The 22,532-nt window shown below is 38.9% G+C and overlaps 2 protein-coding genes across 7 annotated transcripts in view; both read left to right on the forward strand.

The window, feature by feature from the left end:
- The window catches only part of AOX1 (aldehyde oxidase 1), a 44,174-nt gene extending 36,440 nt beyond the window's left edge, over positions 1 to 7,734 (forward strand). For 3 of the 4 annotated variants that reach the window (XM_026105083.2, XM_026104944.2, XM_064515177.1), the window contains 6 exons: positions 723 to 775; positions 2,000 to 2,114; positions 2,774 to 2,839; positions 3,555 to 3,743; positions 5,198 to 5,365; positions 6,450 to 7,734. In XM_026105083.2, the coding sequence (XP_025960868.1) occupies positions 723 to 775; positions 2,000 to 2,114; positions 2,774 to 2,839; positions 3,555 to 3,743; positions 5,198 to 5,365; positions 6,450 to 6,500 (642 nt within the window). In that variant the 3' untranslated portion in view covers positions 6,501 to 7,734. Of the gene's footprint in view, positions 1 to 722; positions 776 to 1,999; positions 2,115 to 2,773; positions 2,840 to 3,554; positions 3,744 to 5,197; positions 5,377 to 6,449 lie in introns of all 4 variants that reach the window. The other variant, XM_026105012.2, reaches the window with a different exon arrangement.
- A 129-nt stretch (positions 7,735 to 7,863) lies between these two features.
- Positions 7,864 to 22,532, forward strand: part of LOC112986459 (aldehyde oxidase 3-like) — a 51,349-nt gene continuing 36,680 nt past the window's right edge. For 2 of the 3 annotated variants that reach the window (XM_026105776.2, XM_064515178.1), the window contains exons 1-10: positions 7,864 to 9,775; positions 11,741 to 11,798; positions 13,280 to 13,376; positions 14,205 to 14,313; positions 15,335 to 15,461; positions 16,494 to 16,555; positions 17,039 to 17,125; positions 19,009 to 19,089; positions 21,438 to 21,582; positions 22,307 to 22,399. In XM_026105776.2, coding sequence (XP_025961561.2) covers positions 9,722 to 9,775; positions 11,741 to 11,798; positions 13,280 to 13,376; positions 14,205 to 14,313; positions 15,335 to 15,461; positions 16,494 to 16,555; positions 17,039 to 17,125; positions 19,009 to 19,089; positions 21,438 to 21,582; positions 22,307 to 22,399 — 913 coding nt within the window. In that variant the 5' untranslated portion in view covers positions 7,864 to 9,721. The remainder of the gene's footprint in view (positions 9,776 to 11,740; positions 11,799 to 13,279; positions 13,377 to 14,204; positions 14,314 to 15,334; positions 15,462 to 16,493; positions 16,556 to 17,038; positions 17,126 to 19,008; positions 19,090 to 21,437; positions 21,583 to 22,306; positions 22,400 to 22,532) is intronic. The other variant, XM_064515179.1, reaches the window with a different exon arrangement.

A 22,532-nucleotide genomic window follows, 5' to 3' on the forward strand; every position in this document is an offset into this window, starting at 1 on the left:
ATATATGTATTGTAGTCTGTTGGTCTTCTCAGCCTAACAAAGCTAAAAGCTGCAGAAACAGGTTGATTCAGCATGTAGGTGCTTGATTTAGGTATGTGGCAAACAATACCCAGGTCATTTCTAGTGGGAAAGGCAGGGAAGTGATCTGTAAAGTCAAATTCGGAGTTGCTGAAGTTTTCAATATACAGAAAATAACAGTTTGTGTAATGATGTGACCCACCCCTGCTTACCTGCAGACAAGCTGTTGCAAAATGATTGCCAGAGTATTTCTATACAGTTGGTTTTCCTATATGGCTGTTCTTTATTTTTTACCAAATCAGTAAATGAAAGCCTTCTCAACTTTTTCCTTCCATCTGTCTTCTATATGCAGTGTATTACAGAACTGCAAAAATGGTAGCAGGAATCCTTGCTCCCGTTGTTCTGATCTGTAATTAGTTATATGATAATCACCTTTGGAATAGGATAATACAGAAATAGTGCCAAAACTGTTCATAGAAATAGACTCTATCTAGTGCCTGCTTGAAACTGGAGTAGAGTTTTAGGGCTAGAAATGGCGGCTTAGTTCTGCAGTATTAGGCACCACATGCAGTTAAACATCGTTAACTCAACTGGTCTACATTTCTTTACCAGGTGGTTATAGTTTGGGTTTTTTAAATAAATACATCTCTGATGTGTACTTTCCTGAATCATTGACGTACTGCAAACACTGCTGTATTTTACAGATTGAAGAAGCTTTTAAACAGAGTGTGAGTCTTTCAGCAACTGGCTACTTTAGGTAATGCATTCTTGTCCCTTAAACATGCATGGATTAGAAAGGATAAATACCAGGACTGATTTCTAAAGATAACGTGTGCAGTGGATAGGAGATCCTGTCCAATAACTTGTTTGGTTTTTTTTCAATGGCTCAGCTTACATTTTATGTAATTACTTGATACTTGGGAGTTTGTAGTATAAAGTTCAAGTGCCGATTCATGTCTGGCCTTGTGTGGACTCTCTAGAAGGGACCAAGAGAATTTTTCCTCCTATCCCTGCCCCATGATTCTGCCATGAGCAAACTGGGAAGCATCAAAAAAGTAACTGCTGACAATGGCAGTAGATGTGCCAAGTGGGTTATAGTTTATTTTCTAGAAGCTATATTGCTATAAAATGCAAGTATTGCTGTACTATAAATTATTTACTTTATTTTTTTCTTCACAAACATGGTCACACTGAGCTGCACAATAGGTGAAAAAGAGCGACAGCATTAGAACCATATCCAGCACACACCTGTATGTGGCAGCCGGGTGCACTTGTGGAAAATTAGATCCATTTGAATCTGGATCTGAACCTTATGGTAATAAGGTTACCATTTTTCTTTAGAAGAAGGAGAATTTAAAATATCTGGCTGAGTTTAAGAGAAAGCTCATGGTAATTTTTTAAAAACTAACTCAGGAATCAGATGCCATGCTTCAGCACTAATTAGAAGGTAGTTGTGGACTTAGTGTTCACATGAAGGGTAGATTTCAAGAAAGATGAGTGGGGCTGCTGACTGGTGCTAGTTTTATAGTCATTGACCTGTCTGCCTCTGGAGCCTCAGAAAATTCCCACTGTATATACTTTTTGGGATGGATTTATTCATAACAGCAAGTTATTATAGGACACAGTTATCTTAATGTTTAAAAACAATCCCCACAAGATAGCTCTGCTCTTTCTCAGTGGAGTCTCACAGTCCTTTTTTCCTGATATTTTTCATTCCAGAATATTCCTGCGATTTTGCTGATTATAAACTGTTTGGAACTGGAATAGCATGTTTGTCTACTAAATTCTGAATAAATACTAGCTCCCTCAAGCATAAATTACCAATTCTCTGTAGACTTTTATGGAACTTACCCGCTAGGGTTTTGACCTGTTATTTTAGATTCCACTTGAAGTAGTTTCAAATTTTAATTTGCTCATCTACTTTATGATGATAATGCAAACATTCATTAGTTTCTTCTTGTGGACTTTTTTTTTCTACCAGAGGTTACAATGAAAGTATGGATTGGGAGAAAGGGGAAGGACAACCATTCACATATTTTCTTTATGGAGCTGCTTGTTCAGAGGTTGAAATTAACTGTTTAACAGGAGATCACAAGGTAAAAAATGACTGTCTCATAAGTTTTGGAAATAATGTAAATGTGGTTTCACTAAACTTGCTTGCATTACTGGATGCTTCAACAACCATTCAGGTTCTGCATTAATAAGTCACCTGTGTTCACATGGTCGTAAAAATATCAACAGTGTGAATGAAAATTGCAGGTAGAGCAGAATGAAAGCTGTGTGCCATTAACCAGCTTCTGGCACTTCTGTGCTAATGTTGCTTTGGTTCACCTTTTGGGTTATGGCAGACGTGTGACATATTCTCCACTTGTTCTCTCCATGTTTTGCCAGCAGACAAATTACAGCAGAGCTCCATATTCTATTTCCAGGCTCTTGACCATCTAGATAGTTAGATGTCATAATCCTCTGATCCTGCATATACCATCTGCTGGACATAGCACTTATTTCTGTGGGAATTTTCTTGTGCAATGGGAAGAATCTGGCAGGACTGGCTCTGGCTAAAATTCCACTGGAGTTGGCCCAAGCTCATTTTACTTGTAATGGGCTGTTAGAAATTACTTTAAATTGTGTACCTGGAGGCACCTCTCTTTATCATGTAGGGTCCCACTGAATACCAACTGTAACCCACAACGTGTTCTAATGCCTCTACCCTACACATCTCTTTCAGTAATATACACTTGAATTTTATTGACAGAACCTCAGAACAGACATTGTTATGGACATCGGATGCAGCATAAATCCAGCCGTGGATATAGGACAGGTATGTGCCAAGAATTTTCTGCTGTCTTATTTCTGTTAGACTGATGAGTCTTTTATCTGAAGTGAAGATTACCTTATTAATTCAGAGAATATTAATTTCTTACTAGATAATGTTATAGATAATGTAGATAATAGAGCCCAGATCATACTGTGAAGTCCTTTACTTGCAGTCTTGCCCCATTTGAGTCAGTTTCAAAGCTCCTGTAGATGTCAGTGAAGTCTGAAATTTACCCATGATCTCTCTTGTCAATCTTTAGTACTTCCTGTATATATCTGCGTGTGTGTGTGTGTGTGTATATATATATATAATATGCATGTGTACACACACACACACACACACACACATATATACATATTTATATATACATACCCACTATCTGCTAGACTTAAATCCTGTTTTTGATCTACAGTCTCCTAATTCTCCTGTTACGTGACCTGCCTTCCCACCTGATAGGAAGGAAACATGTTTTTTTCACTGCTAGTTGGTCCACAGATCTCACCACTTAATCAGGAATGCACTTTTCTCTGCCTGGTATGAGAGAGGAACGTGAAACCTTTTCCCATCATGGTAGCCTCAAAAGGTTCAGGAACTCCACTAGTCAAACATGAAAGAAAATGGTGTTCTAATAGCTGGTGATATGAATCAGTTCTTGCCAAAGTCGTACCCATTTTACCAAATACGAGAAGGTAAATGCTATTTTTTCTCTTATTTAAAGATTGAAGGTGCCTTTGTTCAAGGCATTGGACTTTACACAATGGAGGAATTAAACTACTCTCCAGAAGGAGTCCTCTATACGCGGGGTCCAGATCAGTATAAAATCCCTGCTGTTTGTGATATTCCAGAACAGTTCACTGTTTCCCTTCTGTCATCTTCCCAAAATCCTTATGCCATCTATGCATCCAAGGTAAGCAAACCATCACAGGGCCTGATTCTTTAATCCCAGGCCAGTCAATGTAATTGCATTGATATAAAACAGATATAAGCCTCCAGTTCCTCCTCTTTAACATTTCTTCAAATAGATATCCACACATTTGTTTTATTTATGACATCAGGGAAGCTGCTGTGACATGATATAATGTGGGATATTGCAGCATACCTGTCATGGCTGGCAAGTGGTAGTGTTAGGGTTTTAATAACAGACTATAAAAAGGGGTCAAAAGGTGCAAGCTGAATTTAAAGCTATACCTTTCAATGTGGTGACAAACTGGAGGGTTAGAATGAAAACGACCATGAAATTGCTAAAGAAATCTTAGTAACAGTGAGAGTGTGCAGCTTAACAATATGTATTATGTGATAAAAAATAGGAGTGTATGTGTGTACTTACCTGAGAGATCGAGTCAAATATTCAGCTGGTATAATCACTATTTCAGTTTACATCTGCAAATATTTTGTCCAGTTGCATATAAGCAGTAATGGTATATCAAGGTTAAGATAATTCTGCAAATTTGCAGCTGTTTCAGATATTAAGGATGCTTTTAGAATACAGTAAAATAAAGCAGCACTATAGGAGGAAAAAATATATTTTAAGGAGAAATTTATTTAAGAACAAATAGGTCCTTTAAAATTATTTTAAGCTGTCCTGATAATAATGAGAAAATTATTTATTTGAAAAAAAAAGTCTTGTCTAGGTGAAGTAGTTATATAGTTGATCTAGAGCAGATCTAGAGAGCTGACACTAATATCCCTCAAACAGAGCTTTTATCCTCCTCTGTGAACCTGCCTCCTTTAATTACCCTTAAAATACACCATAATAAGGCGTGATTCTGTCTTCAGGCAGCATGTTTCAGGAAGACATTTGATTCTCAGATTTTAGCAAGCAGAAAAGTAAGATTCAGTTGCAATATCCAGATCCAATCCAGATTTAAATGTTCAATACTTCAGCAATGAGATAACTATGAAATAAGGGTAGATTTGCTCTATGTTTGGGATAAGGAGCAAATGTAAATCTCATGTTTGAAACAGTGAGAGGACATCAAGCTCACAGAGGTCAGTGTTGTTTGTCTTCAGGGAATTAGTTTGAGTTCCAGCTTTGTTTCTTCATCGTACCTGTACCTGGGTTTGGATGTTCTGATTTTACCTGCCAGTTAGTCTTATTTCAGTTTAGCGAGGAGTCAAAAAGATTCTAACATCAATAGCTGATACCTGAAGCCAACCTTTTAGATCCCAGTAATCAGCCAGCAGCATAAGACTTGCTGTGATATAAGCCTGCTTCCACTGAATCTAAGAAAAACTTCCTTATTAAAGAATGAAGCACTTAACTTACTGATTTTTAAGCTTTTCAGTTGATACTGAAATGACATTTATTCCTCTCATTTGATCAAAACCTACACCTATTTGGCTTCCTTTGTTCTCTTCCAGGGGATAGGTGAGGCAGGACTGTTCTTGGGATGCTCTGTGTTCTTCGCTTTGAGAGATGCAGTGACTAGCGTGAGGAATGAAAGAGGATTAAAAGAGACCTTCACACTGAACAGCCCTCTGACCCCTGAACAAATACGAGCAGCCTGTGCAGATGAATTTACCGAGATGGTAATAGGAAGGTGGGGGAAGGGTCTGTTTAAGTATCTCTGGGCAGACAGAGCGCGTTCCTTTTGGGACCCTTTCTTCATAGTCTAATGATTGTCTCCAACTGGTCATGCTATGTAGACAGCAATAGCATGCTGCCCGCTCCTTGAAATTGAAATGTCCGATAACAAGTCTCACTCATACAAGCTATTCCAGAAAATACCATTCAAGCATTGCGTTAGAATCTCCCTCATTCTGTATAATCTGTGCTTTCCTTGAAACTTCCATTATTTTTACAGTCCCCTTTCTCCCTGAAGCCTCCTCCTTTTCTACTGTATGTCAAATCCCATAGAGGTTTAAATAACTCCTATTAGCAGTATGCAATGGATGCTAGATCAGCCTCCAAGCAGCTTCAACCCCCTACCAGGTGTTTTCCACAGGTGACTTGCACTCTGGAACTGTCACCTCATTCTGGTACTCCTTGCTATGCCCACAGGACTCCTTGGGAGAAAAATAATTAATTCAAAACTAACAAAAGGATACAGAAGAAAAACAAATGAGCCAGTACACTTGTAATAATGCTCATCTTCCTGATTCCCTGTTTTCTGCTACTGTTCACTGTAGCTGGCATTCCCACTGCTATTGACATTTTTTCTGTGAGGGTATTAATTTAGGCCATAAAATCTGTGAAACAAGGTTCTTAGCAGTATATGCATCCATACTGTGCCCTGAACTTCTGTTGAGGCTCTGCTGTCGAAACTCCTGGGTTCTCACTCACAGATTGCTTCCCGTAGCTAGTATTTCTGTGGCAGGGAGTCATCGGCGTTCAAATCAGTAACTCTGTGAAGTTCAGTTCTTGTTGCAGGAGCTTGCTGGAGGTGAGGTCCACCAATGCAGAGACCATGCTTCTCCATCCATGTTCAGCTCTGATCCCAGTTGTCACTGACCTTCCTTGTAGCCACCTCCTGTGGATATTTCCCATCTATCTCCTGCAGAACACTCTGCTGAGTGACTTCAGAATGCCTTGGAGATGTGTGGTAGGCACAGCGTTGGGAGCTAGTCAAATAGTATTAACAAGTCACTCTTAATTTTTTGTTTTTGCTTTTAGATGACAAACAATGGATCTGCTTCCTCCACTCCTTGGGCCATTTCTATGTGAATGCCAAACTGGAGAGTGCACAAGATCTGAATGGAATACAGTGGAAAGTACTAATTTACTGCCTCAATACACAATAATCAACACACAGATAAAAATAGTATTTTTCTCATTTTCAGAAATATATGCTCCAGCTACAAAAAAGTGCATATTATATCTTCTATGCTTTATCCTCATTCTCCCTCCAGTATATTCATTACAGCATATTACATCTTCTATGCTTTATCCTCATTCTCCCTCCAGTATATTCATTACAGTACTTTACTGCATTTAACTACTAGAAACATCTCTGCATTTGAAGCATATATAGTCCACAAGAAGGATATGCTAAATAGCTTTGTTGCACAAAAGCCCCAGAAAGATCAACTCAAATGCAGCTGCAGGAGAAGAAAGTTAGGATGATTATCAAGGTATGTTAAATACTATCAAGGTATGTTAAATACCTTACTGATATTTGTTAAGCTTTAACAACTTGATATGATATTTTATTTTTTTGAAAGGCTTCAGCTAATTTGCTAATTTAGATTTTAGTCTTGCAGTGGAGTGTCTGTGCAAAGATCTTTTTGTCTGTTGAAGGATCAGAACCTTGTTCATTGTATTCAGTCCCTTTTTGGTTACAAAGGTGATGCAATAATTTGTAGTAAAGCTGTTCCTGATTCTTTTGGCACAGACATCTTTGTGATAATAATATGCAAGAAATGAGTTCTAATTTTCTTTCACTGTGCCAGGAAAATTGCTGTGGCTGACCTGTCTAAACAGGAGATGAATTTACCCCCAAAGTTGTAAGAGTCACTTTGCTCTTACTTCCCTTGGAGGATTTCTTTTTTTCACAGAGATAGCCCAGAGCCTCTGAACTTTAATGGAAAAATTCACATGGAGTTTAGTGTGCTTTGAATAGGAGCCTGGATGAAACTTTCTCTGGAAAGGATTCTTGAGCAGTGCTGTTGTGCACTGGAACTGCACTTTGTTTTTGGCAGAGCAGATCACATGCACTTATTAACAAAGACTCCTTCCACCTCATTATAAGTGGCACTGTTACCTGATTGTCTCGGTAAAAATCTATACTCGTTCCAAACATGGGGTTTTTTGGACTGAAACATACCAAGCTGTCTCCTGGCTTTTAGGTATTAAAAAAACTGCATGGAAGCTAGAATTATCAACAATTAAACATCCTGATATATGACACTGTGTCTACATGAGATATTATGAAATAAAGTTGGAACTGACAAGTGGTAAAGAGTTTTTTTGTTACTTTTTTAATGTTGTTAGAGATGTGCATACTCAAGGAGGTAGATAAGCAAAAGGTTGAGGGCTCTGTAGGCACTAGCATATTGGGTAGCTACTGATGCATTCATGTGTACTGTACAGAAAAGAAACACCCACACTTAAAATGGTGGAGAATTTTGCCTACTAGTTTTCTTGCTAAAAATAGCGTTTATGTAACTACCCACCCTCAACACTCCCATTCTAGGGAAACTTTAACTCCTAATGTAAGTACTAGGTTCTGATCTAGAAGTCCTGGTACTCTGAAAATTGGATATTGGACTGCCAAAGTCCAATATTGGATCTGGTTCTTTCTCTTCTTAGGCCTCTGAACCTGCATTGTTTTGCCTACAGTGTATGGATGCACGCTGTCATGGATAATACAGCAGTGCCATGGTTGGCAGGACCCATTATGGCTTTTGCCTACAAAACCTAGTGGCTGAAGTCTCTTCACTACTTGCATTATGGTAGGCCTCAGACATACATTAGAGGCTAAAACACAGAAGCAGCAGCATAGCTGTTGAGAATCATTTTCTTTCCTTCTAAGGGGGTGCGATAAAATATATGGGATTGACTACTTCGTCTCACAAACCTAGACTGGCTCACTTCTTAAATGAAGTAGAGAGACCTTTGTTGTTCTTATAAAAATGGTAAAGGAAACAAAGACGTACCGTACAAAAATGGAGGCTTTTGAAAGTCATGCACATAAATCCACTTTTAAATAAAAATTAAGGCCAGCTGTAATAAAGCATTTTGGAACTAATGACCTTGTTTCCTGCATCCCAATCCAGAGTAATGGGTAAGAATCTAGAATCCCAAACCAATATTTGAGATTCCAATCTCTAAATATCTAGCACATCTAGAGTATGGTCATCTCCTGATAGCATCCAGGGTAGCCAGGCTGTTGAACTGGGCATAGAGGGCATAGAGATAGCCAGTAGGAAATTTTGAATGTATGTGTAGTAGCAATCTTGATTCTGTTAAAACTTGGTCACTGCGCAGGAGAAAATCTAGATAGTTCAGGTTAGTGGAAGGCTAAAATGAGAACCATGGCTTCATAGTCTGTCATTTGACACCCCACAAAACTGAGTATTGTTTCACATCCTGGGTTCTAGCTTCAGGCATTCCTACGTATTCTGCATGTATCAGTTACTGTATAATACGCAAAAACAGGCCTGGGAGTTGTACTTTAAACCCAGAAGTCCGCCATCATAGGTAAGTGTCATATTACTTATGTTAGAGCTAAGTTTTCAGACCCCAAATGAATTCCAAATTATTTGCTGCATAAAAGGCACTGGGTGGTGTGGAAAGTACTCCTGTTTCACTTAGTTTGTTGCCTGGTATTTTGGGTACCCTATCAACGTGAAGGTGGTTAGGGTTTGAATCCCTCTTCCGAGGGGAGATTGAAGTGTGCGTGTTCTTAAAATTACACTTTGATATAAAAGTGGGAAGTGGCATCATTACCATTTTTAATTGCAGTAGCCATTACTGAATTCTGTGGAGATGACAGCCCTGTCAGTGCAGGCTTGGCATGCTCAGAGTGCTCCGACTAGACTGGGTTCCTCGGGGGATTTAGCAGAGGCCCCCCGTTTCTAGCATAGCAGTTGTGCTAGGTGGGAGCTAAGTTCTGAGCTGTTGAGGCTGGGCCAGTTCTGGACAGGTGGTAGACAGACCTCTATGTTAGTTGGGCTATTCTTTCCAGATTATTTCAGCTCACCAGAGAAGAGTTGGAGTAGAGTGTAGGAGTAGCAAAACTGATGCATTGCTATGTCAAAATATATTAATTGTTGAGTAACTGCATACCCTACACTGGCTCCTCCCTGTGTTCATTTGATGCTTAGTCTGAAAATAAATTCTGCGGGATACTAAGTGAAGTCAGTTGCCCTTAAGAAGCATATCGCATTCCATTAATTTCCCAGTGGTGTGTAATGCTTTATTTTGTCAGATTTTAGTGCAACAGCATGGCTTGCCCGATACAATCAGATGAGCTTGTCTTTTTTGTGAATGGCAGGAAGGTAAGTTTTTAAGTGCATTGTTTTTGAGGGGCACTGCTTTAAGTTGCTGTTTATATTGAAAACAGGAAAGCTGTTATTCTGGAGCAGCAGTTCATTCATGGGTAATCATCTCTTGCCTAGAATCTTCCTTATAGTATCCTCGCTTTTTACCAAATTAGATTCATGGATTATTCCTAGCTTTACTCTGTGTCTTTACTGTAAATAGGAATATTGGGTTGCTTTATGGTTTCAGTTTGAGTCAAGGAATTTTAAATTTGTTTTAGGACTTTCCATTGAAATTGAATCACAATTGAAATTTCCTTCGAAAGCCTTAGGACTTCCATTGAAATGAATCACAGTTGAGCATTAAATTCTCTGAAATTTCAAAATCTTAGTGACTTTATATAAAGGGGCTCACTTTGGCTCAGTATTTTCTAGGTACACATAAAGATAAAAAAATTTTTGTATCGCTTCAGTGACTTTATGTTATCCTTCATGTCACAGAATTTTTAGAATTATAATTAGTTTAGCTATTTACTAAAATCTCATACTAATGTGCTTCTAAACTCAATGTAGTGGGAGTAATTAGGTCACTAGTAAAAGAATAAGATGAAAATAAAATTATTGACTTTTTTTGTTCTTAATGCCAAAACCTCATATTTCATTTTCTAAGACTTTTTGTCACCTTTTGTTTCTTCCCAGGTCAAGTGAATAAGAATTTGCATTAACAAACACATAGTCCAAAATATATTATAAGCTGAAATGGAGTTTTATTTCTCTCCAAAAAAATACTTTATATGTATTTTTCTAGAGCTGTTTTTCAGTTGTTCAGTCAATATTTTTATATTTTAAAGAGAGCATATTGTGTTTTTTTTTTTAACCTGATTCTAGGTGAATTAAGGAAAAAGTGGTTCATTTTTGTCTGTTTTATTTTACCTGTCATTACATACCAGTTGTGCTTAAAGGCAGACTCTGAAAAAAACATTTAAGTCAAATGGTGCTATTTTATATTTTCCATAGCAATATCTCATATTATTGTGGTTATTTATCAAATAGAAAAATGCACTCCTAAATAGCCAATATTATTGCCACCTCTTCACTTTAGGTGAAAATACTCCAAAACTCTGAACTCCTACTTCAATGCAGTTTGTTCCTTTCTGTGGTAAAGCTAAGATTTTACTGTAGTGCCACAAAACAACCTGCAGTTGTTTCACTCTGCAGTTCCAAACAAATTCCTGAACTTGTTCATATTTTCTTATGTCTAAAGTGTATGTCTATGAATAAGTCGGAGCATGCTGCTGGTATAGCAGAATGGTCTTCATCCTGCTGTAGTGGGTCCTAATACATATTTTCAAACTTGTGTTATCGTGTCTCCAGCATGTTGAGGCTTACTGATGGTACAGCAACATTCTTGAGACAAGGCTAAAGCAAGCTCCACTCACAGTAGAACTCCACTACTTTGAAAAGATATTTAATTAAATGTGCTCTCTGCTCTTTTTATATACTAAGATTTTCCTCTGTCTTTATGTTGCTTGATCTCTGCAAAGGAAAGAGTTAACACTGACCTCAAGGAGGTCAAAATATATGGAGTTTTCACATGGACAAGTCCATGGCTTTGAAACTAAGGGTCACATTTTCTTACAACCCCAAGAATTCTGATTAACACTGATATGAATCAGTAAAAGATCTAGTCCAAGGACTCTCTTCTTCTTTTTACCCTGTCCTTACTTAGCTTCCTTTCTCTTTCAGTTCTCTGAATAAACCAGTATTTCTATTACTTTTAAAGGACATATTTGCCCAATACTGCCTGACCTGTTCATTTATTTATTTGCAGATTGTGATCAAGTGACAGGATCCTGATGCTGTACAAACACATCACTTATTAATTCACAATCACAGCATTTCATCAGCATAGTTAATCCTTGTGAAAAGATTATACTAGCTCTCGCTCTAACCCATAATCTCTCTTGTTATTTTATTCTATAGGTAACAGAGAGGCAGGCAGATCCTGAAGAATTGCTGCTGTTTTATCTAAGAAAGAGGCGTATCCTTTTTTTGAGCTTTGCCTCTGAGTTGTGTAATTCTGTAAATTACTATAGTTGGGGATTATTTGTTTGATTTTTCTTTGAGAATCAGTGTAAACAGAACAGTAAGTAGGAGTAAGACTACTCACCTTGTATTTGTTCTTGGCAGAGCAATACAGTGCTTTATGTGCATTGTTTGTGCTGGTTATGTGCGCATGAGTGTAACTCTTGTAAACGCTGCCCGAATGCTTCTTTACAGCTCTGCAAGCCACTTAACAACCTTTCAGTGCATTTGTGATGAATATAGTAATTAAAGAAATCAGTGTGTAACTACTCCCATATTAAATCATTTATTTAGGTCCCAGTCCCTCAAAGATAAGCTTATCTTTATTTTTTGTCAGTTGAGACTGTTCAGGGGGCAGGTTCATAACTGGTGTCATAGCTCTATTGACTTCAGTGGCAATTATCCCAGCTAAGAATCAGCTGTGCAGATTATAAAGTTAAGCAAGTGTTTTTAGCTTTGCAGTTGGGAGCATTCCATGATGGAGGCAAAACAGTATTAAAGGTGAGAATTAAGTGGGGAAGGGCTGTAGTGGAAATACTTTAGTAATGCTTGTATTGTCCAAGCATTCAGTAGAATAATAAGCATCTCTTTAATAGTAAAGCACTGGATGATTAAGTTACATATTGATTACTAGTGGGAATGCACAAGTGGATAAAAATTGCAGAGTTTAGGGGAATCTAGAAACAAGATGAAATCAGTTGGAAGACATGATCTAGTACATACGAGCAAAATGGATCTGAATGCACACATCCAGTGGGAAGAGTAATGGGGCTAAGTATCATTCTGAAAAGGAGCTAAAATGAAAGGAGACAGCAGATTCCAGCAGACTGTTATGCACCAAGACAGCAGAAGGAGGAGGAAATTATGACTTGAAGGTGGAACTTTTATATGCAGGCACCTAGTGGGGGGAGTCCTTCCATATACAACTTGGGTACATGCACGTGGATATTGTGTTCCATACTGGGTATCACATTACTATACTCCTTCGATGTTCAGGAAGCAGCAGTGGAAACTTACGGAGGTCTGCTGGGACTGCTTGCTTTAGAAATGCAAGATAAGGGTAATCATGCATAAAGATCAAGAAAATATAATGAGTAAAGCTAATAAGACCACCTATTGCTGTGTTTGTTCAACACATCACACTACAGGGTCCTGATTTCAGTTTCTTGGGACTTTTTCAAACACCAATTGTAGAGACTGAAAACCTCTGTGCTGGAAGTCTGCCTCACATCCATTTCTCTCTCTCTCCTTATCTTTCTCATCTCTGAGCTCTCTTTCCATCTGTCCTATGCCCATTTTCTTTTCTCTGGAGCTATTTGGTCAGATCATCCCTCCATTTCTGCACATGCACATAAAACAAGGGAGACTCAGGAATATCAAGAAAAAATAACTTTTGAATGTTGACAATTTTTTTTTCTTTAACTATTTCCCTTCCAGTCCGTCTATCAGGGACAAAATATGGCTGTGGAGTAGGAGGTTGTGGTGCCTGCACTGTCATGATATCCACATATGACCCAGTTGCCAAGAAGATACGGTATGCTCACACTGATGTTTGGAAACAGTAAATTACTCTTTCCAAAAAACTCATATTCACTGGGAAATACATGATTTCTTTCCATTTAGATGGATTTTTAAGGCATGTGGTACCTATTTAAAAACCTTACCTATAGCCTTCCTCCATACAGGAGATTGCAAAGTTGGCCTCACTTTCATACAGTAACAAATTTACATCTCCTCTCTCCAGTCTTTGCAAAAATAAAACTTTCTAGAGAGCTAATGTTTTAAAATTGGGATATTTATGATTTGAGATTTCAGCAGCCCTTTTAGCATCTGCCTTTCCCTGACTCTTTTGTGCTTTATTTAAGGATATGTCACTGTCAATAAGTCTTCACTAGATGTTTCACAAAATCATTGATAAAATTCCCATGGACTTGAGCAATAAATGCATTGCACTATACTTGTATGGTTTTGTGCATAGTGAAACTTGGAGTTCTACTTTCTCTCTCTTGCTCTAGAAACTTTGTTTCTTAAGTAAAGCTGTGCCTAACTTTGTCAGGTCTGACTATAGACTTTGGATTTTAATAAAATATGTGATGCTATTTTGTTTTAATTAACTCTCTGCTTCTTTATTTAGGAAAGCTTATTGCTTAGTGCCTATAAAGAAGTAGCAGCTGTAGGAACAGGATGCACACTCTTACAGTCAAAGTGCAGGATTCTGTATGCTTGCACCTCTTTTTCCCATTCTCTTTTTGTTCAATCTGAGCATTTATAGATTAGATGGAGTATATATCCTTTGTTTCCTCCTCCATGGCCCCACATGTCAAAGCTATTTAATAGCACAGTTCTCCTTTATACCTCAAAGACATCATCCTGCCAACTCCTGCCTGCTCCCCATCTGCTCACTGCATGGTGCTGCTGTAACCACGGTGGAAGGGGTTGGAAGCACAAAAACCAGGATTCATCCAATTCAGGTGAGAGCACACTGGACTGTGTAGTGCAGAGAGCTAATGGGATTTTCCTCACTTGTGTCTGTAATGAAGCTGGGATCTGTGAGAAGATGCTGTGAGTCTGTGCAGTGAAGGGATGACAGAGAGAAGTCTGTCTCTGAAGGGGTTCTAGGAACTCTAGATTTTGCTTACTTTTTAGACAAGTGTAGAACAGGTGTTACTGGGAATTACCACAGCAATTGCTGGGTTGCGCTTGGTCTTGTACAGGTATAGAAAGGGAAATATGGAACGTGGATGGAGTTTCTTCTAAGGTACTGCCATGCAGGGAGCATATCACAATCTCCACAACACAGGAATATCCTTCCCTATGCTATATGGGATGCCAGCTTTCAGAGGGGGTAGGGAAAAAGAAAGAGCATCAGTCTGTTCCATTTGGTGCACCAGCATGACATCTGGCCAGCTCATTGAGAACAACCTGTTGCACATGTTGCAGTAACAGATGAGTGATTTCAGGTGGCAACTAGATTGACAGGTATTAAACTAGTCACACGTTTTCCCTGTGTGCCCAAGACTTCCTTTGAATTAGATTGGCTCTGTACTTCCCCAAATGTGGGTTGTTCTTGAAAAGCACAGTCTGACCACAGAGATTTAAATACATTTTCAAAAAATCCTCTCTTTTCTGAATACTGTTTTCAAAGAGTCTTGACTCTGGAACTAGTCTGCTCTGAAGCTCTGGTTGATGAGATGTTCTGTTTTCTGACCTTCATGGTTAGAAACATTTATGGTATGGGTAGATGTCTAAACAAAAAATTGGACATTATTTTGTTTTCACATCAAGGAATTAGAGTCATGAGGCTATAACTAGGAGGCAGTATTGTCCTTCAGATGACCACTCTCAGCACTTTTCTCTCAAACGGTCATGATGGGATAGCCAAAATGCTGCTACTGACCTAGAGCCTGTAGATGACATACCTGAAGATGACTTTTCAGCCAATCAGGGAAGCCATGCACTGGAATCAGGGCCTCTTGTTCTGTTTTTTTCTAGGAAAGGCTGGCCAAATGCCATGGCTCCCAATGTGGCTTCTGCACCCCCGGAATGGTGATGTCCATTTATGCTTTACTGAGAAGCCATGTGGAACCTTCCATGGAGCAAATAATTTCTGCTCTGGATGGTAGGTTTCAGATGGTAAATTGTAAGAAGTATAATAAAGGGATAAATGTTTGATTGCTGAGGTCATGGTTTGACTCAAAGAGCAGTAGATGATATTTCAAAATGGTATTTTGTCACAGCCATGCTGTCTAAGGACATCTCAAAGCCATAAAAAGGCAGTTCACACTGGAGACTTTAGATGGGATGCTCAGCAGCATTTAGCGCTGGCTAAATATTTCTGAAAATCCCTGTGTTTAGGCCAGACTGTTTTCATATCTATCCTACAGCAGCGGCCTCAATATAGTGCAATATGAATTGAATGTTACAATGAATATAATGAAAAAGTAGGCCCTTTCTACCTGCAGTGTAAGTACACACCCATCAGCAGTGTGAAGTCCCTGATACAGGTTTTAACAGATAGTGGCAAGGGAAATAGATTACATGACATTTTAGCCCACTAAAACATTGACTGCTCTTCAAGAAAGATTTACCTCAATAAGCAAAGAAGTTTCAAATCACTTTCTAGTCCCAAGTTTCCTAACAGCCCCATAGCTCCCAAAATAATTGATCCCAGCACCCAGCAACTTTTGACTTTATGAATGAAATGCCATAAATTCCAGTAGGGACTTTACTACTGCTATTAATTGTACACAAAAAACATGATAGTGGTGGATGGCGGTGGATTTTGATTGCATTATGAAACCCAGGACTGTAGTAGTCGTAGTGGTGGTGTTGGTAGTAGTAGTTGTATTAATCACGGTATTTACTCTTGGATGCTTTTCATCATTTTATTTTTGACATACATTAATTAAAAAAATAATTCATAATATTATTAGAAATAGCCTTTAAAATAATACATTTTAATCATACATCATAATCACTATTAAAGGAATATTTCACATTTTTACAGATGTGATTTTGCCTAATGGAGACTTGAGACACAAATTTCAGCATGTCATATCTACGGGTTGATTCCAGACCATTTCTAATTATGTTAGTGCTCCCAAACATTATCCTGGTTTCTTATGGCTCATTATTATGTGTTTTATTTCAGGTAATTTGTGCCGTTGCACAGGATACAGGCCAATTATAGATAGCTACACATCTTTTGCTGGGGTAAGTCAGTGTTTCCAAATGTTTCTTATTTCAGGACAGTTGGTGATACCTGAAAAGGCTGAGCCTCCTTGAAGTACCTGCCTGGAATCTGGCTTCATTTGAAAATTCTTTTTGACTGAGGCTTTGGAAAATCTGGTTGTTCACCTCTTTTGGTTTTCACATGTGCTGGGCATTTAGAGCTGCCACAGACTTTAGGTTTACATGTCTAGCAATGCACTTAAGAATCCTTTGCATCAGTTCTGATGGCTTGATCCAGGCACCACTGAAGTAATTTCAAGTTTTTTCATTTACTTTATTAATAAAGGTACAGGGATACGCAAAAGGCACTCACTCCTAGGGGCCCTATGGTTTAAGGGGTCTCCTGGACCAGATTCAAGTGACAGAACAAATCTGCTTTTGAAAAGGAAGAATCAAAAGGGCAATTTACAAATAAATCACAAAGCAGCCTCATTGCTTTTATAGAGTAGTATATGATTTCTTTAGGAGCCAAAGTGTTGCCAGCTCAGAGGAACTGGACAGTGTTGCTTGGATCAGGAAGAACATGTGTGTTCATCTTCTACAGGGGGTCAGGTAAGATGCTTTGGAATGTTTTTCATTATTTCCCATTTGCATTATAAAGTTTGTAGGAAAGGGCCATCTTGAACTATGGCAGCAGCTGCTTTTCTGTCCTTGGGCAGTTAGCCCACACTGAACTCTATGCTCCATGCTCTGGGTGCCACAGAAAACTATCGCAAGCTTATCTGCCTTGCTGTGTAATCGGAACGTAGGTCACAGTGGCCCATTTAGTGACATTTTTTAGTGAGTGTGTGGACCTCATTTAAGTCTCCTTTATTTTGAGGGAAAGGAAGCTGTTAATTAGATATACCTTCATGAAAAAGGCTGGTCCTGATCTGAAGTTGAACTCCCCTATTAGAAGTTCTGCAGCCATCAGCATGGCTTGTTTTTGTGTGCCTGGGACACTAAATCTGAATTTCTGAGGGTGAAACAAAGCTATCCCTGTGCAATGTCAGTTTGTATTTGTAGAGCTTTTCATAAGCCTTGCTGTGTGTTAATGGCTCTAAGATCTTCAGGAAAGAAGTGTCTCATTTTTTGCATTCTACAATACTTGACACATTGGCATTGCTTCAAAATAGTAAGAAAAATGCACGTTGTTTTATTCTTATTCTACATATTGCACAGACTAAAAATCCCAAGTCACCTCACTGATGTTTCTTCTTGCAAAGGTCCCACAATTAATATGTGTAAGGGTACATATGGGAACTTCAGTATATATAAGGCCTTCAGAATGGTCCTCCACAATCGCTAGGTGTATATCAGAACTTGTCTTCATCCACCTTCAAGAGGCCATAGTGCCCTAAAATGAATCCATGTAGCTTCATGATGGGAAGTTGAACTCCTTGGGTAGATTCCCTCTGAAAGAAAGACTTTAAGGAGCCTCTAAAGCATACTTCTTTGAACTAGAATTTCTCCAGTGATGGGAGGAAAACTTCAAGTAGCTGGTACCTGACTATGGTGAAGATAAAGGGAGAGCCAGCATTTTTTACTGCCATGTAAATGGAGTCAGTCAGTAGATGAGGTCATCCAGAACCAGATCTTATAGTTCCTATGGCCATGATCTGTTCAGAGTGTCCAGAGATAATGACTGTATGGGGAGGGGATAGGAGACTTCAGACTGGGATATGTCAATCTCTTTTAGTATTTATTATACTTGAGATTCTGTTGCTGTCTAGTCTGACAAGATTTTTGATTCAGAGAATAAATCAATGAGGCAGAAAAAAGTAACCAGTGCTGGGAACAGAGGATGTCCAGAATCTCCTTCCATGTCAGCTCCTTGCTTGAAAGCTAGATGCATAGCCTCACAAGATTTTATCTGAGGCCTCAGCAGAAGAGAAATACCTGGAAATAAGTAGAAAAAAGTTAATTCTTACAGTATGCTGTCAGCATTCAATTCTTGCAGTGCTTACGCAAGAGTGGAGAGGCTGCCTTGAAGGAGGAAAAAGTCTGTCTGGTTAGATGGACTGCTACATTGTTTGTTGTTGTCTCAAACCCTCTCTGTCAGACAACTCCATAACAGGCACAAATTATGAAAAGAACATAATTGTGCAACACTGCATTTTCCCACAGTAGATACTTTATACAATATGCCTGCCACGCATTTGCTATGACCAGTTTCAGGGAAACACTGCAAGGTCTTTCCTGAGGTTTGGTGCATTTCAAGGAAAGACTTGAGAGTGGTTATTATGGTAGTACACAGCAGCTTGTGAATAGGTATGATAGAACTAAACATTAAAAATCAGTTTGAGGGTTTAACATCTTGAACTTTTGAATGCAACTCAACCTATAAAGTGTCAAAACTAAATGTCACTTCAGCAAAGAATCTCTTCTGTTGACAGAGACTTGTAAGTTACTCTGAAAATATGAATTCTCCTTTTTTTTCTCCAATTTCTTTGCAGATGCTTTCAGGTCTTTGCAATCCAGAGGAATTCCAGCCCATGGATCCAACGCAAGAATTTATATTTCCTCCTGAACTAATGGTATGAAGTACTCATCTTTCCTTGTTTACTTTTGTTATCATGCAAGGATGACTTAGTTGGTACAGATGTAGAAATCATGATGGACTTGTAAAACTGAAAGATGTGTTTGAAAAATTTATCCTCAGATAAACAAAAAGATCAGTTTGAGACAAATATAATGACGTATTTTGGTTTTGATAATTTTTATGTTGTCATTATTATCAATAGCTCACATTTTTCAAAAAAGAAATTGCTTGCCTCTCTAGAACCAAAACTTTATGCTTCCAGGCTTTCACCAAAACAACTCCTTACTGAGAACCATTTCATTTTGGACCGACTGGTCTTTTCTGTGGAAAATAGTGTTTTGTAGGAAAGTTCCCAAACGAGCTTCTCCATCTTTTCTGTCTTGTGACTCCCTGCTGGGTTCAAGAGACCACAGGACCCATTTTCTTCCAAAAGGCATACAGACCCTGGCAACCTGAGTGCGAACTCTGAGTTACAGATGGGAAAGGCTGCAGGCCCATAGGAAGGGCAAAGGATCTGAGCAGGGAAGGAAGAAAAGGTTTGTTGAAGAAGCTGTTGGAGGGTTGCAGAAGGACAGATGGAAGCTTGAAAGGAAGAGGCTGAAAGTGTCCCATGAGCTGCAAGAGAAGAAAGCAATGAAAATGGCAGAGCAGAATTTATCTGGACCAGACTGAGTAGAATCTGAGCAGGCAGGTCTAGGCTATTTTTTTTAATCTCCGCTCATGTTTCAGTGGCTTCTTTTGAAATTTCTTGTTTGCGCACTTTTTGCAAACACTCCCAGGTAATTCTTGCTGCTATTACACAACCACCTGGAGTACACAAAAGTTCGTTTGGGGCGTAGGAAAACATAGGCTGGTTCTTTGATTTCTTACAGCATTACATAATGTTTTTTGCTGTGAAGCAGCTGGCTTTGTAAGCATTTCAGTCATAGAGGATAGCTTCCTTGTTTAATGATTGCCTTTCAGTGCAGATCACATAGCAAAGCATAAGCTCCTCTATGAATCCTTGAAGTGGAAGGCAGTTTTGCCTTGACCTGCCTTTGAGAGACTCATGCTTTAAGACTGCATGTATTAAATGGGCATTTTGCAACTTTTATCCTTGGATTGAAGATCTTTGTTAAGCTGCTGCTAGCTCAAAAAGCTGTTTTGCCAGGAAGGAGATGGTGCTGTTGTCTGTTCTGCATGTTCAGGAGAAGCAGACTGTTTCTCCAGGCTACTTGAGCTCTTTAAAATGACTTTGATTCAGCTGAGCTTGCTCAAGTCCTGTGGGAGTTCCAAGCTGTCTGTCAGTTTGAACAGGTTGGCCACTAAGCTCTGTGTTTAGAAATTAAACCTGCATGGTGAATATGCTTCAAAGATCTGGAATACTGGATAAAAGCATGTGAAATGCAGCTGTGAGGGTACCTGTACAGTAATACTTAGTGACAGATTCTTGTCTGGCAGAAGGGGTGCCCACACCGCTAAGATTCTGGTTGATTCCACAGACAAACAGTTCCTTTTACATGTGCTTCAGGCAAGTCCTTTACCTAGAAGGCCAGCCCATAGTGCAACATTTCTCTGGTTTGTCTGCTGGCCTGTTTGTTCGTTGCATTGTTTGCAGAAACAGGTTTTTCTCAGCATTTGTTTTTGCACATTCTGAAGGCATGAATCTACATGGCACCTGTTGAATATGTAAACAACATATATGATAGTCCCAGGGAAAGAAAGGGATAAATTTAGCATTATATAACAGGAGGTGCCTAAGACACCCTTTGATTAAACAAAAACATGAATATCCATCAACCAGCTCAAGGAGACAGGTTTTTCTGAACAGATTAGCCCTTGGAGACAAATGGGACAGCAGCTACTTTAATTTTAGAAAACATTTTACAGATTGTAGAAAGTTGTCTGGAGATAGTACTGCAGATAAAAGGCACTGAGCAAGTGGGGATGTAGTGCCCCTCTTTGACTGGATCCCACTTTTTGTATTTTCTCACATATGCAGTGAAATTTTGGCATTCTGGTCTCCCACAAAATCCGGTCACATTGCTCTATAGGTTAGGTTGTATACAGAGGAGTCTTTCTGAGTGATCAGAGCAGGAGAAAGGAAATCATAAGACTAATCTTCCCTTACCACTAATTTTGTGTTTCTCTTACCAAGTCATTTAACTGGTTCTTGTCTTGTTTTCTCTTGCAATAATACAGGTATAGTAAAAGCTCAGCATTGTACAGCACTCCAGAAACCTCAGATGAAAAGCCCCATTAACGTCTCGCTGTCTATCATGACAGTGTTCAGTATAGTGCTATATATGGTGCTTTATGTTGACATTAGTCAAAAGTACCAAATCTTTGTTATTTCCACCACAGAGAATGGCTCAAGAGCAGCAAAGAACAACTCTGATCTTCCATGGCAAGAGAACAACATGGATTTCTCCTCCTGGCCTGAAGGAGCTTCTGGAGCTGAAAGCCAAGTATCCAAAGGCACCTTTGGTTCTGGGGAACACCAGTGTGGGTATGGAAGGACAAAAGATCTCTTGACACAGGGATTATATTATCCAGTGGGCATGTAATTCTACATTTTATCTTTTGGGAATCCTAAATGCACTCTGATGTTTGTGCTTCAGTATGTAAGTCATTTCCCCTGAATTTTTTGCCTCATGTCAGCAATTAGACTAGACTAATACCACCTTCACCACCACCTAAGCCCAGGATCTGTGCTGCCAGACTTCTCTCAGTAACTTCAGAAGGCATTTGTGTAAATATGGAAGGACTCACTGACACTGGTGGAAGCCAAACAGTTTCACATCCGCATTAACTTGAGCATAACAAAAGAATGCCTATGAAAAAGGGCAGGGTAATCACATATGCCATGAGATCCAGGCACTTGCTGGTTTCTGCATATTCTGGGCAGTTTTTTATTTTTATAAATCGTTGCTAAACTTTTTGTTTGAGGGAATAATCAGTTGGGAGGAATTTGGTAAGAGCATATCCTTCATTGTTGGGACAATAAGGACACAGACCCAAAGAGAACCTTTTGGAGTTTATAGTATCTGTGCGTTGCCCAGCAAAGGGAACTTGTGTAAAGAGCACTGAATGATGGCATTTTTCACTATTGGTATGAATTGGTTTGCAGCCACTTAGTTACAGTGGTTTTGCACGTTACAGTCTCTGTGTCAAGGAAGATGGTTAATTCTTTAAAAAGATTTCTAATTGTGCTATCTTCCTTTGCCTTTCAGGACTCAATAAAAATGTCAGTGTTGTCTATCATCCACTCATTCTCCATCCTGTTAGGATTCCAGAAATGCATATTGTGAGTAGCACAAATGATGGTAAGTCTCCAAGATGCCTCTACAGATGGTATGGACAGTGATGACTGAATTAAATTGGGTTTTGCCTTTAGACACCAGAAGCAGTAAAACCTGTCGATTCTCATTGTTGTGAAATGTCAGTCATTTCAGTAAG

This window comes from Dromaius novaehollandiae, chromosome 7 (genome assembly GCF_036370855.1).
Source record: "Dromaius novaehollandiae isolate bDroNov1 chromosome 7, bDroNov1.hap1, whole genome shotgun sequence".
Taxonomy (NCBI): Eukaryota; Metazoa; Chordata; class Aves; order Casuariiformes; family Dromaiidae; genus Dromaius; species Dromaius novaehollandiae.